Source organism: Hemiscyllium ocellatum, chromosome 25, assembly GCF_020745735.1.
Source record: "Hemiscyllium ocellatum isolate sHemOce1 chromosome 25, sHemOce1.pat.X.cur, whole genome shotgun sequence".
In the NCBI taxonomy this organism is placed as follows: domain Eukaryota; kingdom Metazoa; phylum Chordata; class Chondrichthyes; order Orectolobiformes; family Hemiscylliidae; genus Hemiscyllium; species Hemiscyllium ocellatum.
In genome coordinates this window covers 36,186,751-36,206,392 of record NC_083425.1, presented here as the reverse complement: position 1 = coordinate 36,206,392, position 19,642 = coordinate 36,186,751, and the positions used below count along the sequence as shown (strand labels likewise).

Below are 19,642 nucleotides of genomic sequence, written 5' to 3'. Positions count from 1 at the left end.
TCTCCACAGATGCTGCCAGACCTGAGTTTCTCCAAGATTCTCTGTGTCTGTATGCTCAAGAATCTTGTATGTTTCAATAAGGTTTCCTTTGATTTGATTTTACAGTCAGATCAGCTGTAATCTACTGACAGGCAGAGGATGCTTGAAGGACTGAATGACATACTCCTGATCTTAATTCATATGTTGGTAAATTTGTAACTCCTACAAGTGAGAATCTAACCATCTCTACTTGACATACAATAATATGACTGTCACTGAATCAATCACTATCAATATCCTAGGGGTTACCATTGACCAGAAACATAACTGGACCAGCCATATAAATACTGTGGCTTCAAGAGTAGGTCAAAGACTGGGAACTCTGTAGCATATAATTTGCGTTGTTTCCACAAAGCCTTTCTATCATTTACATGACATATAGCAGGTGTATGATAGAATACTCTTCACTTGATAGGATAAATGTAGCTCCAACAACATTCAAGAAACTCAACATCACCTGGACAAATAGCCTCCTTGATCATTACTCCATCCACAATCTTAAACATACATTCTCTCAATCTGATGCACAAAAGCAGCAGTATGCACCATTTGCAAAATACATTACAGGAACTCACCAAGTATCCTATATCATCTTCCAACAACATCTGCTACCTAGATGAACATACCACTTGCAAGTTCTCATCCAAGATTCACACTGTCCTCTGTTGGAGCAATAACATTGCTGTGTTTTTCATTAACTGAATCAAAATTCTGGAACTCCCTTTCTAACAGCAAGGGTATATCTTTTCAATATGGACTGCAGCATTCAAGAATGTGACTCACCGTGTTCATTCTCAAGGCAACAACTTGCCAGTAAACGCAAATCCAGGAACGAAGAATAATATCACACCAGGTACAATCAACAAACTTACCACGAGGAGTTGACTGTCTCAAACGCAGTCTCACTGGGACAGAGGATTTACTCATTGATGTAAAGCAGCAGTCATTGTCTGCTCACTAATTCTGTTTCACTTTAATTCACTTTCTCCCTCTTCAATCTCCTTTTCACATCTTCTGTCCTATTTCTGTAACTGTCTTTTCTATGAAGGATTCACCCTGCTGACAGTCTTGGTTCCACCTCATAGGAATTGCTCAGACTAATCTCTGAGGAAACATTTTGAAAGGAGTTTTAGACGGTGCTTGGTAATAAGGTGCAAGGTCGGAACAGGGATGCTGGAAGCAATATCTAGTGATCAAACTGCTGAATAGTGATGGAGGAATTGGAGTAAAGGCCAAAGGCTGGATACAGGGGTTCAGTGAACACAGCTTGGAATCTATACAGAAGGATTATTCTGTCACTGAACGCATAGAACGAGAGGGTGCCTGCTTCAGTATCCAGGTAAACCCCAATCCGCTCGCACCTCGTTGCTGGAAGGATAATACCTTTATTTCTGTGTCTAGTGGAAAAGCGGAGCCAGGTTCCTCCATCTGGGTAAACATTCAAGCACCAGGACATAGCATTTTCACCAATACAACAGGACCGCTCTGCCCCTTTTCTCTTCATCCTCCCATACACGACCCCCACTTTGGCCAGAAAGTTGTGTGTGTAAGTCTGACCCTGCACCTCCCAGTAATATTTACCACAGGCCAGACTCTCATTGCACAACACCTGCCACAAGCTGTCAAAGCGTTCAGGGTGATTGGGGTAGGCCTGTGACTCTGGATAACATTCTGTCACCGTCTGATTTCCAGCTGATAAACGGAGATAATTATTCACTGTGTTGGGATCAAAAGTCAGATTCACAGCATCTGCATTGAGAAAGAGAGAGAGAGGCACAAACATTTGCAGAGAAATAGTTTTTTTTAAAAAATCAACTTTACATGAACAAGCTGCCTGCATTTCGTTATAGATTAGTTTTATCTTTAAATAAACATTCTTTTTAAAAAACATACAAACTGGAATATGGTATCTGAAAAAGCAGCTGATGCAGACGCAATAACAACTTGCAATAAGAAATTGGGCAAATACTTGAAAAGAAGAGTATATACAACAATGGAGAAAGAGTAGGTATGAGTGTGTGATTTACTTGACAGGTCTTTCAGAGCTGAAAATGTGTTGCTGGAAACGTGCAGCAGGTCAGGCAGCATCCAAGGAGCAGGAGAATCAACGCCTTGGGCACAAGCCCTTCCTCAGGAATTCCTGACGAAGGGTTCGTGTCCGAGGCGTCGATTCTCCTGCTCCTTGGATGCTGCCTGACCTGCTGCGCTTTTCCAGCAACACATTTTCAGCTCTGATCTCCAGCATCTGCAGTCCTCACTTTCTCTTCGAAGGTCTTTCAGAGGGCCAACACAGGCAGAATGAGTCAATTAACCCCATTTTCTGGTTATGATTCTATGAAAAAAGCTAACAAAGTGTCTGGGTAAAGGTCACTATTACAATCCCAGAGATGATATTACAATTAGATACATTTTATTACCATGTCAGCTGGTCTCTTTATATTATTTTCTAATCCAAACTTTTTTTTAATTGTTACTTTGCTTTCTGGGCTAGTATTTATTTCTCATCCCTAAATTTCCCAAAGGGCAGTGAAGAGTCACACACACTATTGTGGGTCTGGTATCATGTGTAGGCCAGACCACCTAAGGATGGCAGATCTTCTTACCTGAAGGATGTTTGTGAACCAGACAAGTTTTTACAACAATCGATAATGGTTTCATGGCTGCCATTGGGTTAGCACTTGTTTAAAATTCCAGATTTTTTTGATTGATGCTTTATGTACAGTTCTGGGACCATAGTATTTAGCAGTCCTGGGATTTATATTACAGGGGCTGGTATCTACTGGTAAAAGGTTTGGATGCAAAGACATATGAAAAGCATAAATTAAGTGAGGTCATATCCAGAAGCAGAAAAAGGAATATGTTGAGTTCTGTTGGCTGAGATGGATTGCAGCATGCATGTGAGCCATATATGTAACATCTAGGGGTCGAATCTGCACCCTAGTGGAATAAGCTTGGAGGTCGCCAAGCAAGCACATTCATGACACCAGCTTGCATGTTAGTTTCTTAACTTCAGGTTGCCATGCCACTTTTTTAGAGGTAGGGTGGTGGTGGGGGGTGGTTATTGTCAACCAGGCTACCACGTAGCCGTGACTAAATAGGCTTTTATAAGGACTGATCATGTTGGAGACTGACTGACGTTGGACTCCCAGCAGTACACCAAGATTGAGATGGGTTAAGGAGGGCTGTACTCTAGGCAGTTGCCTCCCAAATTAGTTTCACCCACAGCATCTGACAGCCTTATATCTCTCACTGCCTGATCTCTGAGGACTTTTTATTTGGAATTTCAAAATGTTGGAGATCTTTCCATCTTGAGACACCCCCTCACAGTTAACTTGGAAAGCTCATTCAATGTTTGAGAGCCTCTCACTGGCTCTTCAATTTAGAAAGCCTGCCTTCCATAATTAACTAGACAGTGAGTCCATCCAGATTGACCGATTTGAGGAAAATCTCTGCCTTAGAAACGCTGTATTGTCCTTGAAAGGAATGCAGTGCAGATTCACCAGAATGTTAGAAGAATTCCAAGGATTAAATTATTTTGAGACATTACAATATTAGAAGACTAGAATGTGATTGAGGTATCAGGATTGTAAAAGTTAGTGATCATATTGATAGAAATTTTTATCACTGAGAATGGCAGAGTCAAAGACTAGGGATAGAACCCTCTACTCAGAGTCAGATCGCTCCATTTCGGAGATAAGTCAGGGAGTACATATTTATGCAAAAGTTGGTATAAATGGAATCCTCCCCATAAAGGAATAGATGCTGACTCAATAATTGAAAATATAAGACTAATAGAGTTTTGCCGCCCAAGAGTATGAAGGCAAAGGAGATATGAATTTTGGATATGTATCTGCCATTATCACTGCATGGTGAAATAAGCTGGAGAAATTGCAAGGTCTCCACCTGTTCTGATATCCCTGGAGCACTGAATCTCCTCCACAAGTTACTGATGTATAAAAACTACTAATAGAACCTGTAATGGTGAGAACCTGAATAAAACATCACAGTCTGTTACTGTCTGATGGCAACACAAATTGAACACTATCTAAATGATACTATGACCTGTTGCATTCTCTGTGACTGGTTTGGTTTTGTGCAGCGTGGCACAGCGGTGTGAATTGACCTGTTGTTGTTCACTGTGTTTGTGACAATGGAAATACAGTATCCTTAATGCTTTTTTTTTCTAAAAGGGCAGTGAAAATGGTAGATACAGAGGTTTAATAAACACAAAATAGTTAGATTGGAACCTTACTTGAGTGTAGGGATTGCATTGCAATGTTACCTATTTGTTCATTTCCATGATAGTCTTAGTAATAACTCTGATAAATTCATGGAAAACACTCACAGGGTAAGAAATCCTCTCTGGTTTCCAGGTGAAGCGGGGGAACATGAGGCAAAGGAGTCACTGTGGGGAGATCCCGATCTTGTTCTATACAATTTAACATAAGAGGAACACATAGAAGACTTATTAACTTCACCTTGAGTTATTTATGGCTTATTACCTTCTTTATTTTGTTCCGCCTACAATTATCCTTCTTTCTGATGTTCTGAATGCAGATTAGTCAGTGTATCCTCCCCCGGACATTCTACAGGTGTAAACAGATAGAGAAAAGGAGTTGACAGCTGTACACTTCACCTTGGCAGTGGAAGGCATTGAACTCACAGCTGCCAAATTGGAGAGAAGTAAATGGGCAATGTGCAAGAGGCCAGAGTCAGAGTCGGATACAAACATTGAAATGGAGGTAATGAGAGGCTAGGAGCCAATGTATGACAGTGAGCACAGGTATGATGGATGAACAGGCCTTGGTGTAAGTTAAGATGCAGGCAGTAGAGGTAGGATGAGTGAAATTTATGGATCACAAGATACCAGTAGTGGTCAATTCTAAAGATAAAAAGGCATTGGTTAGATATGCAGCAGGAGATGGACTAAGATTGGGCCACTAGTAAGTTGCATCGTGAAGTGGAAGTAGACAGTCTTTGTGGCAATTCAGCTGTAGGACTGGAAGCTCACAGAGAGAGTGAATAGTCTGGCTCAGCTTCAGGTAGAGCTGAAAAAGAAGAAATTGAATGCCAATTTTTGGTATGGAGTTGATTGTGGGCCAAAGATTATAGCCCAGTGATTAATTAGAGGAAATTGCAGATCATCCAAGATTGGGAGTTGGGCATTCAGAGTTAAGATAACTTTGGAACTGTTTAAAAATAGTGAGAGGAACCTGATTCCAAGACTTCCAATCTCATTCCTTGAACTAGCAGTTTTCATTGGCATAGGTTAAGAGTGCAGGTAATGAATCTGCACTCTGACCTGGTTAACTCCATTTCAGACATCTCCCAGTCCTACACAATTTGTGGCAGTGGACCAGCTTCCCCATGATATCCCCACAGGAATCCTTAACAGTCGTCTGGATATGAAAGATTTTCATTCAAAGATCTTATACATCTGCACCACCCTACTCCCACCATCACAAGCCATCTTTCCCCTCCTACTCCCTCATAGCCTCTGTGACAGCCCATGCCCCCATATGGCACCTTGTAAATTCAATGATGACCTGAAACCAACTCATGTCCTTCCCACAAGCCTATCATATTTTCCAAACCAACTGCATGCCTCTTCCCTGTCCATTCACCCACAAGAACTATCTATATAGCCAGTTAATCATACAATAATAATGGCAAAAGTGTCAATCTGCTGAAAAAATAAACCAGAAATATTCTTGGAAAAAAAAACTGCCATTCCTACAACCCTATAAAATCATATAAACGATTAAAGTATCAATAACAGAGACTTCACACACTTTATAATCTTCATTTTGTCCAAATGAACACTGAAGCATTGACAAGGGAGACATCAAAGAATAAATTATTATAATCACTTAAAAATTGAAATCAAGCAAAATCATCAATTGACTGTTTCAGAAATCCCTGCTGAGTTTATTACTTGTCTGGCATCTTAGGCAAGCATACACAGAGAAAACATGTTGTCCAAGAGTTAAGATATAAATGAGGATGAAGAGGAGATCCTTGGGAGAGCTCAGCAGAAATTTATATTCATGTAAAATCTTTCATGTAGTAAATGTTCCAGGTGTTTCACAGGAGTGCCAGCAAAGAAGGGTTGACATGGAGACACACATAACGAGATAATAGGGCAGCTGACCAAAATCTTGGTTCAAGAAATAGACTTTAATGAGTAAAGATGGGTACAAAAGTGGAGATATTTTTGGAAGGGAATTCCAGGGCTTAGAATCCAGGCAGCTGAAGGCAGGGTTGCTAATTAAAACTAAGAATGTGAAATGGATTAAAATTGGTGAGTGCTGAGATCTCAGAAGGTTGTAGAGTTTAAAGGATAAGGAGGATATACAATGGAGGTATTCAAAACGAAAGATGAGAATTTTAAAATCAAAACATTGCTTAAACAAGATCCATTTATCAAGCATAAAGGCATTTGGTGAGAGTTTGCTTCCAGTGGAAAAGATGTGTGATCAAGAAAAGATGACATTGCGAGAGATTCTCTCTATGATCAGTTAGATGTAAGTTAATCAAGGCAAAGTAGTCCCATAGGGTGCCATTTTGTAGATAGATAGTTGACATTGGAGGGCATCAAGAGGGCTAATGCATCATGGTCACAAACAAAGATTAAGGACTAATGTCAAACAAGTTAATAATTCTCAATGCTGCAAAAGATAATCTCTAGTTTGAAAATAGTAAAATTTTAAGATTGAGCAAAAATATATAATATATAGTATACTTTCTAACAGACTACAAGACAAACTGACTAACCCCTTATTTTGTTGCTTTTCAGTTGCCTGACAGCCGCCCTCAGATATCCCGTAACCAGGGCTGAGAGGTCAGTTACTACTTTACTGGCATAGGTGAGCTTGGCTTCAACATTGGAGTTGAATACTGGGATATCCCACGTCTGCGATGATGAGTTCAAAGATAAAGATTCCTGATAGGACATAAAGTAGAACAGAACCTTGAAAATATCATAGAGACATAGTTCCTGTTCCATATTTCCCAGTGTCCAAGAAGCATTTCCCTGTCCTACAATCCAGAAGGCAATCATCACTCTTCATGTCCAACAGTCATATCCCCATTCCCCATAGGTTAGTGAGCATAATGGCGACAGGTGAATGGGAATCATTGCAAGTTAAAATATGGGGAGTAGAGTTTTGGATGTATAAAGGATGAAAAGCTAGCTAGGAGATGAGCATTATTACAGAGGTGGAAGTAAATAATCTTGATGACAGAAAAAATACGGACTTAGAAGCTCAAGCAAAGGGTCAAATAGGCTGCCTAGATTGTGAACTGTCTGTTTCAGTTTGAAGCAGCTTCTTGAAAGGGATGAAATCAATGGGAGGGGGTAAAGATAATGGCTTTAGTCTACCCAATATTAAACTGGAAGACATTGTGTCTCAAGTGGATTTTGAACAGGCAAAGGTGGGATCAAGAGGTGGCGTGTAGACCTGAGTGTTGTCTGTATACATGTAGAAGCTGAACCATTATGTGTGGAGGAAATGGACAAGAGGAAGGGTGGACACATTAAAATACATGAGGACTAATGTTAAATCCTTGAGGGACCGACAAAATTAAATGTTACATAGTCAGAAATTCATTGCTGGAAATCCTATACCTACATATCTTTTCAAATCAGCCTGTACAAAGATGTTACCTGAGTCTCCTGGATCAGAGATAGGGACACTCCCACCTCAAAAGCCTACCCTGTAATTACAACTGATCAGGTAAGAGTGAAACCAAATGAGGGCAACAGAACTAGACAAAGGAGGATGGGTTTTGGGGGAATATGGTTTAATTGATTGTATCAAAATTTTCAGACAGGTCGTGATACCCCTGTCCTTCACCTTGCCTCTAATTCAAACACATCTGGATGGGATCTAGTGGTGAAACATGGCTTTCCTTCTTTCTGATCGGACACACTTTAGACTAGTGGGCGGCACGGTGGCACAGTAGTTAGCACTGCTGCCTCACAGCGCCTGTAGACCCGGGTTCAATTCCCGACTCAGGCGACTGACTGTGTGGAGTTTGCACGTTCTCCCCGTGTCTGCGTGGGTTTCCTCCGGGTGCTCCGGTTTCCTCCCACAGTCCAAAGATGTGCGGGTCAGGTGAATTGGCCATGCTAAATTGCCCGTAGTGCTAGGTAAAGGGTAATGTAAGGGTATGGGTGGGTTGCGCTTCGGCGGGTCGGTGTGGACTTGTTGGGCCGAAGGGCCTGTTTCCACACTGGAAGTAATCTAATCTAAGTAATCTAATCTAATCTACTATTAAAGACTCTTACTGCTACTTGCCTGGCATCTACTCAGCAATGTGAAAAATTACACAAGTGAATTCTATCCAGAAAATGCAGGACAATTCAAACCAAACAGCCTATTCATCATCAACACGATGGAAGGGATTGCCAACAGTGCTATGAAGTGGCGTATACTCAACAATGACTTGCTCAGTTAAGTTAATTAATTAAGTGAGGGTTGTCTGAGGCCCACTTAGCTCCTGATCTCATTACAGCCTTTGTCAAAAATATGGATTAAGAGCTGAATGCAAGAGTACAAGTGAGGTGACTGCCCATGACGTCAAGGCAGGAATTTGACCAAGTATGGCATCAATGATTGAGTTAATGGAAAAGAGAGGGAAAGCACTCCACTAAGTGGAATCATACTTTACACAAAGTAAGATGGTTGTGGCTTCTCAAAGTCAGTAATCTCAGCCAGAGGACAACAAGAATTCTTCAGAGTAATGTCCGACAACTGTTTCATTAATGACCATCCTTCCATCATTATGTCAGAAGTGAGGTTGTTCACTGATTGCACAATTTCAATACTGTTCATCACTATTTAGTTTTGAAAGAGTCTATATCCAAATATAGCAAGACTTGGACTACATTCATAGTTAGGTTGATAACTGTCACATAACATTTATGTCACACAGGTATCAGACAACAACCATCTCCAAAAGGGAGAATCCAACCATCTCAACTTAACACTTAATGGTATTACTATAACTGAATTCCTCACTATCAACATTCTGAAGGTTACCATTGACCAGAAACAGAACTGGACCTATCATTTAGTATTGTGGCCACAAAGTCAGGCCTGAGACTGTGATCTCTATGGTGAGTAACTCACCTCCTGACTCCTCAAAGTCAGGCATAAGTCAGCAATATGATACAATAGTCTCTACATGCCTGGTTCCAACAGTATTCAAGAAACTCAGCACCATCCAGGTCAAAGCAACCTGCTGATTAGCAGTGAATCCAAAGCCATCATCATTCAGTCCCATCAACATCAAGCATAGTGGTAGCAAGGTAAACCATCTACAAGACCCACTGCAAAAACCAACCAAAGCTCCTTTGACACTACCTTCTAGACCTGTGATTACTACCACCCAGAAGGACAAAGGCAGAAGGTATATAGGAGCATCTGATAGTTCCCCTCCAAGCCACATACCAACCTGACCTGGAACTTTATTGCTGTTTGTTTACTATCAATGGGCCAAAATCCTGGAACTCCCTTCTTAACAGCACTCTGGGTATACACACACCACATGGACTGCAGAGGTTTAAGAAGCCAGCTCAACACCACCTTCCTTAAGGTCAGTTAGAGATGGGTAATAATTGCTGACCTCACCAGATGCCCACATTCATTGAATAAATCTTTAAAAATATGCTGTTTGCTGATATAGTGTAGAGCAGTGATTAAAATATGCGTGCCCTGCTGTGTATGATTTAAGCAAATTGAAATAAACTGTCTGAGCCAGCAATAAGTTTATCTCTCAGTCTTTATCTCTTGTATTGGGTGCATAGACATTGATCTTTGTCACAAAGCTGCAATCAGGTTTAATCTGTAAGATCTGAATCAGCACATGTAATTATTGGGAGGATAAATGGGTAGGAATGGGATCAGTATATTTAGTACCTGCACCAACATCACATGATCACTGCTCTTTGACAAGGTTTTTAGCTGCTGCTCCTCCTCTCTCAGTTCCTCACATTTCTGTTCCAGTTGACTCCGGATACTGTCAGCCTGGCTCAGTGCTGCTTGCACTGTGTTCTCGACCAATCCAGTCACTTGTTCAGTGGCTTCCTCAATGGCTTCAGTCATTGCAGAGAATGTGCCTCTAATTTCACATCCCACTTTCAGTGAAGAGCTCTAACAAAGAGTAAGACACAGGGCCAGTGACTGACTGCATGTACCACAGTCAACAGATATACTTCAAATCTCAAGGATATACTCACCATGATTGAGTCTACATTTTGCTGCAGAAGTCTGATCTCGATTAGAGTTTTCTTTATCTTTGCTTCTGCTTCATGTCCTTTTTGGAAAAGCTTTTCCTTAAAAGTAGAAAGGTGTGTTAATAGTGAATTTTTAGACATGAACCAAAAAAAACGATCCTGTCCCCATCCCACGAACCCAATTCCAAGAACTGCCTTGAAACGTAAATCAGTTCATATTGCAATACTGATTAATATTTTGATGGAAACCATTGATACAAATGTTTTCTTCCTCTGTCACATGCCTACAGGCATGCTACATAGCTTTAACATTGCTAATAGGAACTATTATTATACAAGATTTGCATTTATATTTACTTTTCACGAATACCAATATCTCAAAATAGTTTGCAGCCAATAAATTACTTTGCGTGGATTTCATATAGGAAAAGCTGCAGCCAATTTACATATGGCAAACTCCCACAAACAGCAACATGACCAAATAATCTGATTGAGGAATAAATAAATATTGACCAGGATACCAGGGGTAACTCTCCTGCTCTTACTTACAGTATTAGCACGGAACCTTCAACGTTCACCCAAGGCAAAAGTGAGGACTGCAAATGCTGGAAAGTAGAGTCGTGAGTGTGGTGCTGGAAAAGCACGGCAGGTCAGGTAGCATCCGAAGAGCAGGAAAATCGACGTTTCGGGCAAAAACCCTTTATCAGGAATGGGGCTGGGAGCCTCGGGGGGTGAAGAGATAAATGGGAGCGGGATGGGACTGTGGGAAGGTATCTGATAGTGCGATAAATGGATAGAGCTGAGGTAATGGTGATAGGTCGGAGGGGAGGGTGGAGCGGATAGGTGGGAAGGAAGCTGGACAGGTAGAACAGGGCATGAGGGCAGTGCTGAGCTGTAAGGTTGGAACAGGGAAGAGACGAGGGAAGGGGAAATGAGGAAACTGGTGAATGCATCTCATCCACCCTTGAACCCCACCCCTCCAAATGCAACAAGGGCAGAACCCTCCGGTCCTTACCTTCCATCCCACCAACCTCCGTATACATTGCATCATCCCCTGCCATTTCCGCCACCTACAAATGGTCCCCACCCCTACCTACTTTCCATAAAGACTGTTCCCTCTGCGACTGCCTTGTCAGGTCCACGTGCCCCAACAACCCACCCTCTCCTCCTGGCACCTTTCCCTGCCACCGCAGGAATTGCAAAACCTGCACCCACACTTCCCACCTTACGTCCATCCAAGACACCAAAGGAGCCTTCCACCTCCATCAAAGTTTCACTTGCACTTCCACATGTCATTTACTGTACCTGTTACTCCCGATGCGGTCTCCTCTACATTGGGGAGACAGATGCCTATTCGCAGAGCGTTTCAGAGAACATCTACGGAACACCCGCACCAACTAATCCCACCGCCCTATGGCCAAACACTTCAACTCCCCCTCCCACTCTGCCGAGGACATGCAGGTCCTGGGCCTCCTCCATCGCCACTCCCTTCCCACCCCCAACGCCTGGAGGAAGAACGCCTCATTTTCCGCCTCAGGAACCTCCAAACCCATGGCATCAATGTGGATTTCACCAGTTTCCTCACTTCCACTTCCCCCACCTTATCCCAGTTCCAACGTTCCAGCTCAGCACCACCCTCATGACCTGTCTATCTTCCTTCCCACTTATCCGCTCCACCCTCCCTCTGACCTAACACCATTACCTCAACTCCATCCACCTACTGCATTCTCAGTTACCTTTTCACCAGCCCCAACCCCCTCCCATTTATTGCTCCTACCCTGAGGCGCCCAGCCTCATTCCTGATGAAGGGCTTTTGTCCAAAATATTGATTTTCCTGCTTCTCAGATGTTGCCTGACGTGCTGTGCTTTTCCAGCACCACACTCTCAACTACATTCACCCAAGGCAGATGTGTTTTCAATTTTCTCATCTCATCTGAAAGACAGCACTTTTGATTGAGCATTTCCTCAATATTGCATTGGATGCCAATCTTGATTTTCGCCTTATGTCCTGGAGTAATACTTGAACACAGAATTTTGTGACTCAGAGGTAAGAATGGCTGACCCATCATTGTATGGTAAGTTACTGGGTAGTGAGGGGATATAGGAAGAAGGCATCTTACAAAGGCTGCTTACAGACTTCTGTCATTACATAGATACAATGTTCTGTCATAACAGATACAATGAGAATTTTTTTTTCTCCTGTCAAAATATATTACATAAATTCCTCACCACGGCATCCAACTGACTTTCAGTTGTCCTTATCCCTCATCCTAGAAATGTTCCCATCGATGGTCCCACTGATGTCTGTGTGTATGGTCCCACTAACTGCTATAATATTCACACATTCTCAAGTCCGACCACTCTCAAAATTTAAATATTCTTTCAATCAGAAGCCAGCTCCCTTCCCTGAAGGAAGAAATGTGACGGACTAAAGTGAAAAACTGACCTTATAAGGCATTGTAATCCTGAACTTTGTAAATAGGATCATAGGGTACTAAAGCAAGTACGTTATAATGAACTTTTACAGAACTGGTTCATCCTCAAGTGGAGGATTGTATCCGGTTCTAGGCACCAGACTTTAAGGATAAGAAGTAATTGGAGGAGTTGCAAAAAAGATGTACAAGAATAATTCCAACAGGTGAGAGATTTCAGTTTTGAAGATAGATTGGAAAGCTGTGTCTTTTCTCTTTAGAAAACAAAGCTTGAGAAGATAATGATTGGAGGTGTCCAAAATTAGATGGGGACAGAGTAAATGGGGAGAAACAATTATCATTGGTGGAAGGGTTGAGAATCAGACAATACCAAACTAGGATTAAGATTATAATCATTCTATATTCAATTCTACAAGATTCTTGTCCTTCACAATGTCCTCTTATATTATCTTTTCTGCTGATGGCACCAGTTGATAGTTAGGTGTAGGCACCATGACATCATGCATTCTCATCCAAGAGGACAATCTTCATATATAGGGGGGGATGTCAGGGGTAGGTTCCTTACCCAGAGAGTGGTGGGGGCATGGAACGCGCTGCCTGTGGGAGTGGCAGAGGCAAAATCATTGGTGACCTTTAAGCGAAAATTGGATAGGTGCTTAAGCTAGGACAAATGTTTGGCACAACATCGTGGGCCGAAGGGCCTGTTCTGTGCTGTATTGTTCTATGTTCTATGTTCTATATAAGGCATTTCCTGACAGTGTGGTGACAGTTGCTTCATGGCCAGAATCATAGTCTATTTTTGGATTGGCATCACTCGATATCTACACATTAAACCTCCAGTGAGGATGAACTTAGGAGTTAGTGATCTATTAGTGTAATATCTGTTCTAGCAAAGTTGTTAGAATCTAGTTACTGAGTGAATAAGAACTTTCACAAAATCAGAGCTAATCAGAGAAAGCTGGGGTGGATTTGTGAAAGATAGATCATGTATAATTGATTTACTGATTTCTTTGCAGAAGTCATTGGCATGGTATATGTGAGAATATCCATGGATATTTATGTGCACTTCCAGAAAACATTCTAAGCTCTGCATCTGATGGTACTTAAAAAAGTGTTAAAGATAATATCAAATTTAAAGAAAATTCATATAATTGTGCAAAAATAGGTGGCAGGTCAGAAGATTGAGCAAACCATAAAACAAGCAAAGAATGTCTAAAAGATATGTAAGAACAGTAAAATTGAAGTATGAGAGAAAGCCAGCTAAAAGTATAAAAAGAGAGTTTTCTTTTTAATTTGTTTACAGGATATGACATTGCTCGCTAGGACAGCATTTATTGCCTATCCATAATTGCCCAGTGGGAATTTAACAGTAAACCACATTGCTGTGGCTCTGGAGTCACATGTAGGCCAGACCAGGTAAGGACAGCAGATTTGAAAAGTGTGGTGCTGGAAAAACACAGCATATTTCCTTCCCTAAACATAGTGAACAAGATTTTTGTTTTAAGGCAATCAACAATGGTTACATGTCACCATTAGGCCAGTTCCTTATTCTAGATTTTAATTGAATTAAAATGTAAATATCTACCATAGCTGGATTTTCTTGGAATCATAGAATCTATAGAGTGTGGTAGCAGGCCATTCAGCCCATCAGATCTACACTGACCTTCTGAAGAACATCCCAGTCTGATCCACAACCCTACTCTATCCCTGTATTCCTGCATTTTGCATGGCTAACCTGCTTAGCCGGCACATCCTTGGACACTGTAGGCAGTTTAACAAGGCCAATGACATTACCACAATACAACTGCCTCCTCATATAATGTAAGATGTAGGATTTATGTCTATTTTAATATAATTTATTTTAGAGTTTGGATTTTGAACTAGTGACGTGTGGGTTTTGGCATGTATGAAGAGATTTAATGATTAACTTGTTAGGCTCTCTGGAGTCATCAAGTTTTTTTCAATCAATATGTCAGAGAGTGTGTTCCTGGGTTGATAATTAGAATTTGTTTGGACTTAGAGTTTAATATGCAGAGAGAGTAAGCACTTAAGAGTATTAGCTTGTTTTTAGTTAAAAGAATCAGGATTTGTTTTGCTAAGAGAAAAAATCCATAACTTTTAAAGCTTTTAGTATCCAATCAGAGGTCCTACTTGAAGTTAGATGTATGAAACAGTTTGTCCTCAAGAAAGAAGCTCAGACAGAAAAATTAAGATATAGGTTACCTCAGTGTCAAGGGTTTAGTTGAAAGCTCCAGACCAAAAGTGTTTTGTTTAAAACCTGGACGGGGTTACTTTAAGCTGACAAAATATAAGCTACGTTGTGTGACTAATCAAGGAAAAGAACCAGGGATTGAAAGGAACAGTTAAGTCAAACCTATAGGTGTGATAGTGATAGGAAGTAATTCTCTGATATTCAAGTACTACACAGAGGAGTTGGATTCAACAGGATTGTATTTTTACTATGTGTTTTCAAATCTTTCAAATTATGACATTCTATTTTGTTTACATTTATTTTGCAAACTAAACTTCTGTTTAATTGTTAAAAACAAATCTGAATCATTGTGTGTGTTTTTGTTTAGGTGACCATCTTGTTAAATAAAAATAAAACATAATATGATATATCAAGCCAAAGGGCAATAGCATACTGGTATTATCATCAGAATGTTCTGGGGTCCTGGTTCCAAATCCTGGGGAAGGAAACTGCTGTCCTTACTTGGTCTGGCCTAAATGGGTTGTCTTCTGAGGAAAGACTGGACACCCTACGCTTGTATCCACTATAGAAGATTCAAACAAGTTGTAAACAGAAAACAGGTCTTTTTCCAAGTGGCAGCCAGTGACCAGTGGGATTTCATAGGAATCAGTGCTGGAGACACCAGCTATTTGCAATATATACTAATGTATTATATGAGAGAATTAAATGTGATATCTCAAAGTTTGCAGGTGACACAAAGCTGGATGGGAGGGTGAGCTGTAAGGAAGATGGAGAGACACTTCATTGTCATTTGGACAAGTTGAGTGAGTGGGCAAATGCATGGCAGATGATGTATAATGTGAATAAACGTGAGATTATCCACTTTGGTAGCAAAAACAGGAAGGCACATTATTATTTGAATTGTGATAGATTGGGAAAGGTAGAAGTGCAATGAGACCTGGGTGTCCTTGTATACCAGTTGCTGAAAGTAAGCTTGCAGATGCAGCAGGTGGTGAAGACGGCAAATAGTGTCTTCTCTTCATAGAAGAGGATTTGGTTACAGGAATAGGGATGTTTTGCTGCAATTGTACAAGGACATGGTGAGACCCACACTTGGAGTACATGTGCAATTTTGGTCTCCTTATCAGAGGATGGATGTTTTGGTGATGAAGGGAATGCCACAAAGGTTTACCAGATGCTTTCTGGTATGTCATGATGGACACATCAAGAGAGAAATTAATGGTTAGGACTATATTCACAGGAGTTTATAAGAATCAAGGGATCTTTTAGAAAGCTTTAAAATTCTAACATTACTAGGCAGGGTAAATGCAGGAAAGATGATGCTGATAAACGGGGAGTCCAGAACCAGGGGTCACAGTTCAAGGATATAGGGTAGGTCATTTAGGACTGAGATGAAGATAAATTTCTTTGTCCAAACAGTGATAAGCCTGTCTAATTCTCCACTACAAAAAGCAGTTGAGGCCAAAACACTAATATTTTCAAGGAGTTAGATATGATTCTTAGGGCTAAAGGGATCAAAGGATATGGGGAGATAGCAGGAACAGGGCAGTGAGGTGGATGATCAGTCGTGATCAAATTGAATGCGAGAGTAATAATGCAGGACCAAAGGGTCTACCTCGGCTCCGATTTTCTATGTTTCCATGAAATATAAAACATCCTGAGGAATCGTGACAGGGTGTATGTAGAAGGAATATTTCCTCTTGTGGGAGCATTAGGAGTCACCATTTAAGGCAGGGATGAGGAGAATTCTTTTACCTCAGAAGATTGGGCATATTTGTAACTCTCATTCTCAAAACATGGTGGAGCTATTTGTTGGAAAAGCTTTTGAATATTTTTAAGGCAGAGGTGGATGGACTCTTGACACTCAGCAGGTGAAAGGTTATTGGTAATTAGAGTTAGGGACTGTGGAGTTAAGATTATAATCAGACTAGCTTATTAAATGGCAAGAATTGACCCAAGGGACAACTGCTGCTCCTAACACATATGTAAGAAATGAGAGGAATTGGTAGCAATACTGGCATACAAATTTGATAGGTGGTGGGAGAAAGAGATTGAGGATAAAAGGTATATACTCAAATGGCAGAATGTGGCTAATAATTGGAGTCGGAGCTATCCACTGTTTTGATAAATTACTTAGATGAAGGAATAGAGAACTCCTATATTCAAATTTACTGATTACACTAATTTGGGCAACATTGTAAATAGTGGAGATGAGATCTGAAAGTTGCAGACACCGTTAAATTCAGTGAGTGGGTACAATGTTGGCGAAGGCATTCACTGCAAGTGTGAGGTGATCCACTGTGGATCTAAGGAGAAAGATCAAAGTGTTTCTAAATGGTGACAGAGTTAGGAATGGTGGAGGAGCGGAGAGATTTAGGGATCCAAGTACAAAAATGACCAAAAGCTGGTGGTTAAAACATGATTTAGGAGGTTAATTGAATGTTAAATTTTATTTCAATGGAATGGAATACAAAATAAGTGAAATAACCTTTGCACAAAACTCTGGTTTGATTCCATCTGGAGTAACTGTACAACTGTGGTACCATAGCTGAGGCAGATGGTGCACCCTGATTCAACAGAATGATATAGAGGGAAAAGGGTTAAATTATGATGACAGGTTGCATGGAGTAACTATGTTTGCCTTGACTATAAAGAATAAAATGAGATACAATTAAATTTTTAAAAATGATTACAAGGATTAAGATGATAGATATAAACAAATGCTTTCCTTCAATGGAGAAGTCCAGACAAAGGGTATAAATTTCAAATTAGAGCTAAGCCATTGGGAATGATATTACTGAGTACTTCTTCATATAAAAGATAGTAGAAATAAATGAGTGTTTCCTGCAAAAAGCTGTTGTAGTATTAGGAAAGAAAAATTGATAAGAGGTACTGATCAACAATTATCTAATTAAACGCTGGAACTGCCACAAAAAACTAAATGGCCTTCTCTAATATTACAATAGTCTTATTTGACTTTAGACCGTCTTCTTTCTCTAAAAATAACGGAACCCCAAGTAATGAGCTCACCTTTCTGTCAGCTCCTTCCTCTTCTACTGTGACTGTTTCATGGTTCTTGTGTTCCTTAGTTGTACAAACCGAGCAGATAAAGGTCTGATTTGTTCTGCAGAACAAGTCAAGAGCTTTTCCGTGGATTGGGCACCGTCTCTGGCTGAGCTTCTTGACAGGATGGGTCAGGATGTGGTGTTGGAAAACTTCATTCTCCTGGTGAGGCTTCAGGTGGAATCTGCAAAAAGAGGCCAGGCACACCAGACAGGACTGTTCTGCCTGTAGCTTGGTGTGGGTGCAGAAATCGCAGACTACGTCATCTGGGCCAGCAACAGGGTCTTCAGAAAAACTCCCCTTGGATGAAGCAAAGTCCTCAACCACTCTACATAGGACATGGCTTCTGAAAAGCTGAGGTCTGGGAGTGAATCCCTCTTGACATTGAGGACAGCAGTGGCCTCCACCATTCATATCTTGATCCCAGTAACTCTGAATACATTTCAGACAGAAACTGTGACCACATGGGATTGTTACAGGATCCTTGAACATTTCCAAACATATCCCACACAACAGGCTGTCCTCTGAGAGAAGCACATTAACAGCAGACATGGTTGAAGCAAACAAAGCTCAGGGCAGGAGTCAATGACACTTGGATTTAAACTGATTTATAGCCAAATAGACACACCCATGGGGTGTTGCAGGCAGAGTGAGGGCATATGGAGTGTCAGAGGTGGTGTTTAACTGTCAGATCATTTCAACAGTAAAAATCTGTTTGGAGGCCTTTTCTTTTATCTTATCAAATGAAAAGCCTCTGATAGTTCTGCTTGCCCTGGAATTTCATCACTGAATTCAGTATGTTCGTTGCTCTTGAAAGAATTCATTACCTCCTACTGTTTTGTGGCAATTGTCTCCCCACGTAACATTGAAATTTGTGTTTGCAGGAAAGGATGTTCCAATGAATTGCACAGCTTTACTTTTGAAACAATCACCGTTATAATTTAGGAATCACAACATTTGTATTGCACACAACAAGATCTTACTAACTGTGATTAGACAAATAACAAGATAATCTACTCACCATTTTATGTCAGCATAATACTACTGTGCTCCTCTGAAATAGTGTCATAAAACTTTTCATATCTACCCGAGTGGATAGATGGTGCCTCAGTTTAATGTTCCATCTGAACCAAAAGGCTTCTCTCTCAAGAAAACAGGGGTACTCACACAGTGAACTACAACTGACACTCGGTGGAAAGGGAGGAACGTGATGTTGCATCATTCTTATCACTTCATTTCAATTCAGATGGAGTAACGTGGTATTCCATCACTTGATGAAGTCTGTTTAAATTGCAAAGCCATTGACCAGCTATCATATGGGTTAATAAAGTCTGATTAGTGGTTGATAGTGAAATCCCCCCGTGACTCAATCCCCCAACCCCACAAATGTGTTTAACTAGCTAGAAATTTGTTAGGCCCTAGTGACTCCTTCCCTTGATCCTGTTTGCTTCATCACGTTTGTTGTTAATGTGCAAGTACAGTATAGCAAGTAATTAGGAAGGCAAATAGAATGTCGGTCCTTATGGCTGGGGCCACAGAGTATAAACCTGAGGAAATGTTGCTACATCTTACAGGGTATAGATGAGGCCTTACCTAGGATACTCTGTACTGTCTTCTACATGAAGGAGGGATATATTACAGGCAGCTCAGAGAAGT

The 19,642-nt window shown here is 40.8% G+C and overlaps 1 protein-coding gene across 1 annotated transcript; it reads right to left on the bottom strand.

Moving 5' to 3' along the window:
* Nucleotides 1–1,059: 1,059 nt before the first annotated feature.
* LOC132827983 (tripartite motif-containing protein 16-like) lies at nucleotides 1,060–18,538 on the bottom strand. Its single transcript, XM_060844837.1, has 5 exons — nucleotides 17,954–18,538; nucleotides 10,283–10,378; nucleotides 9,963–10,196; nucleotides 6,814–6,982; nucleotides 1,060–1,788 (listed from the first exon to the last, which is right to left on the bottom strand). The coding sequence occupies exons 1-5, from the start codon at nucleotides 18,536–18,538 to the stop codon at nucleotides 1,226–1,228; spliced, it is 1,647 nt and encodes a 548-aa protein (XP_060700820.1). The 3' UTR covers nucleotides 1,060–1,225.
* Between the last annotated feature and the right edge of the window lie 1,104 nt (nucleotides 18,539–19,642).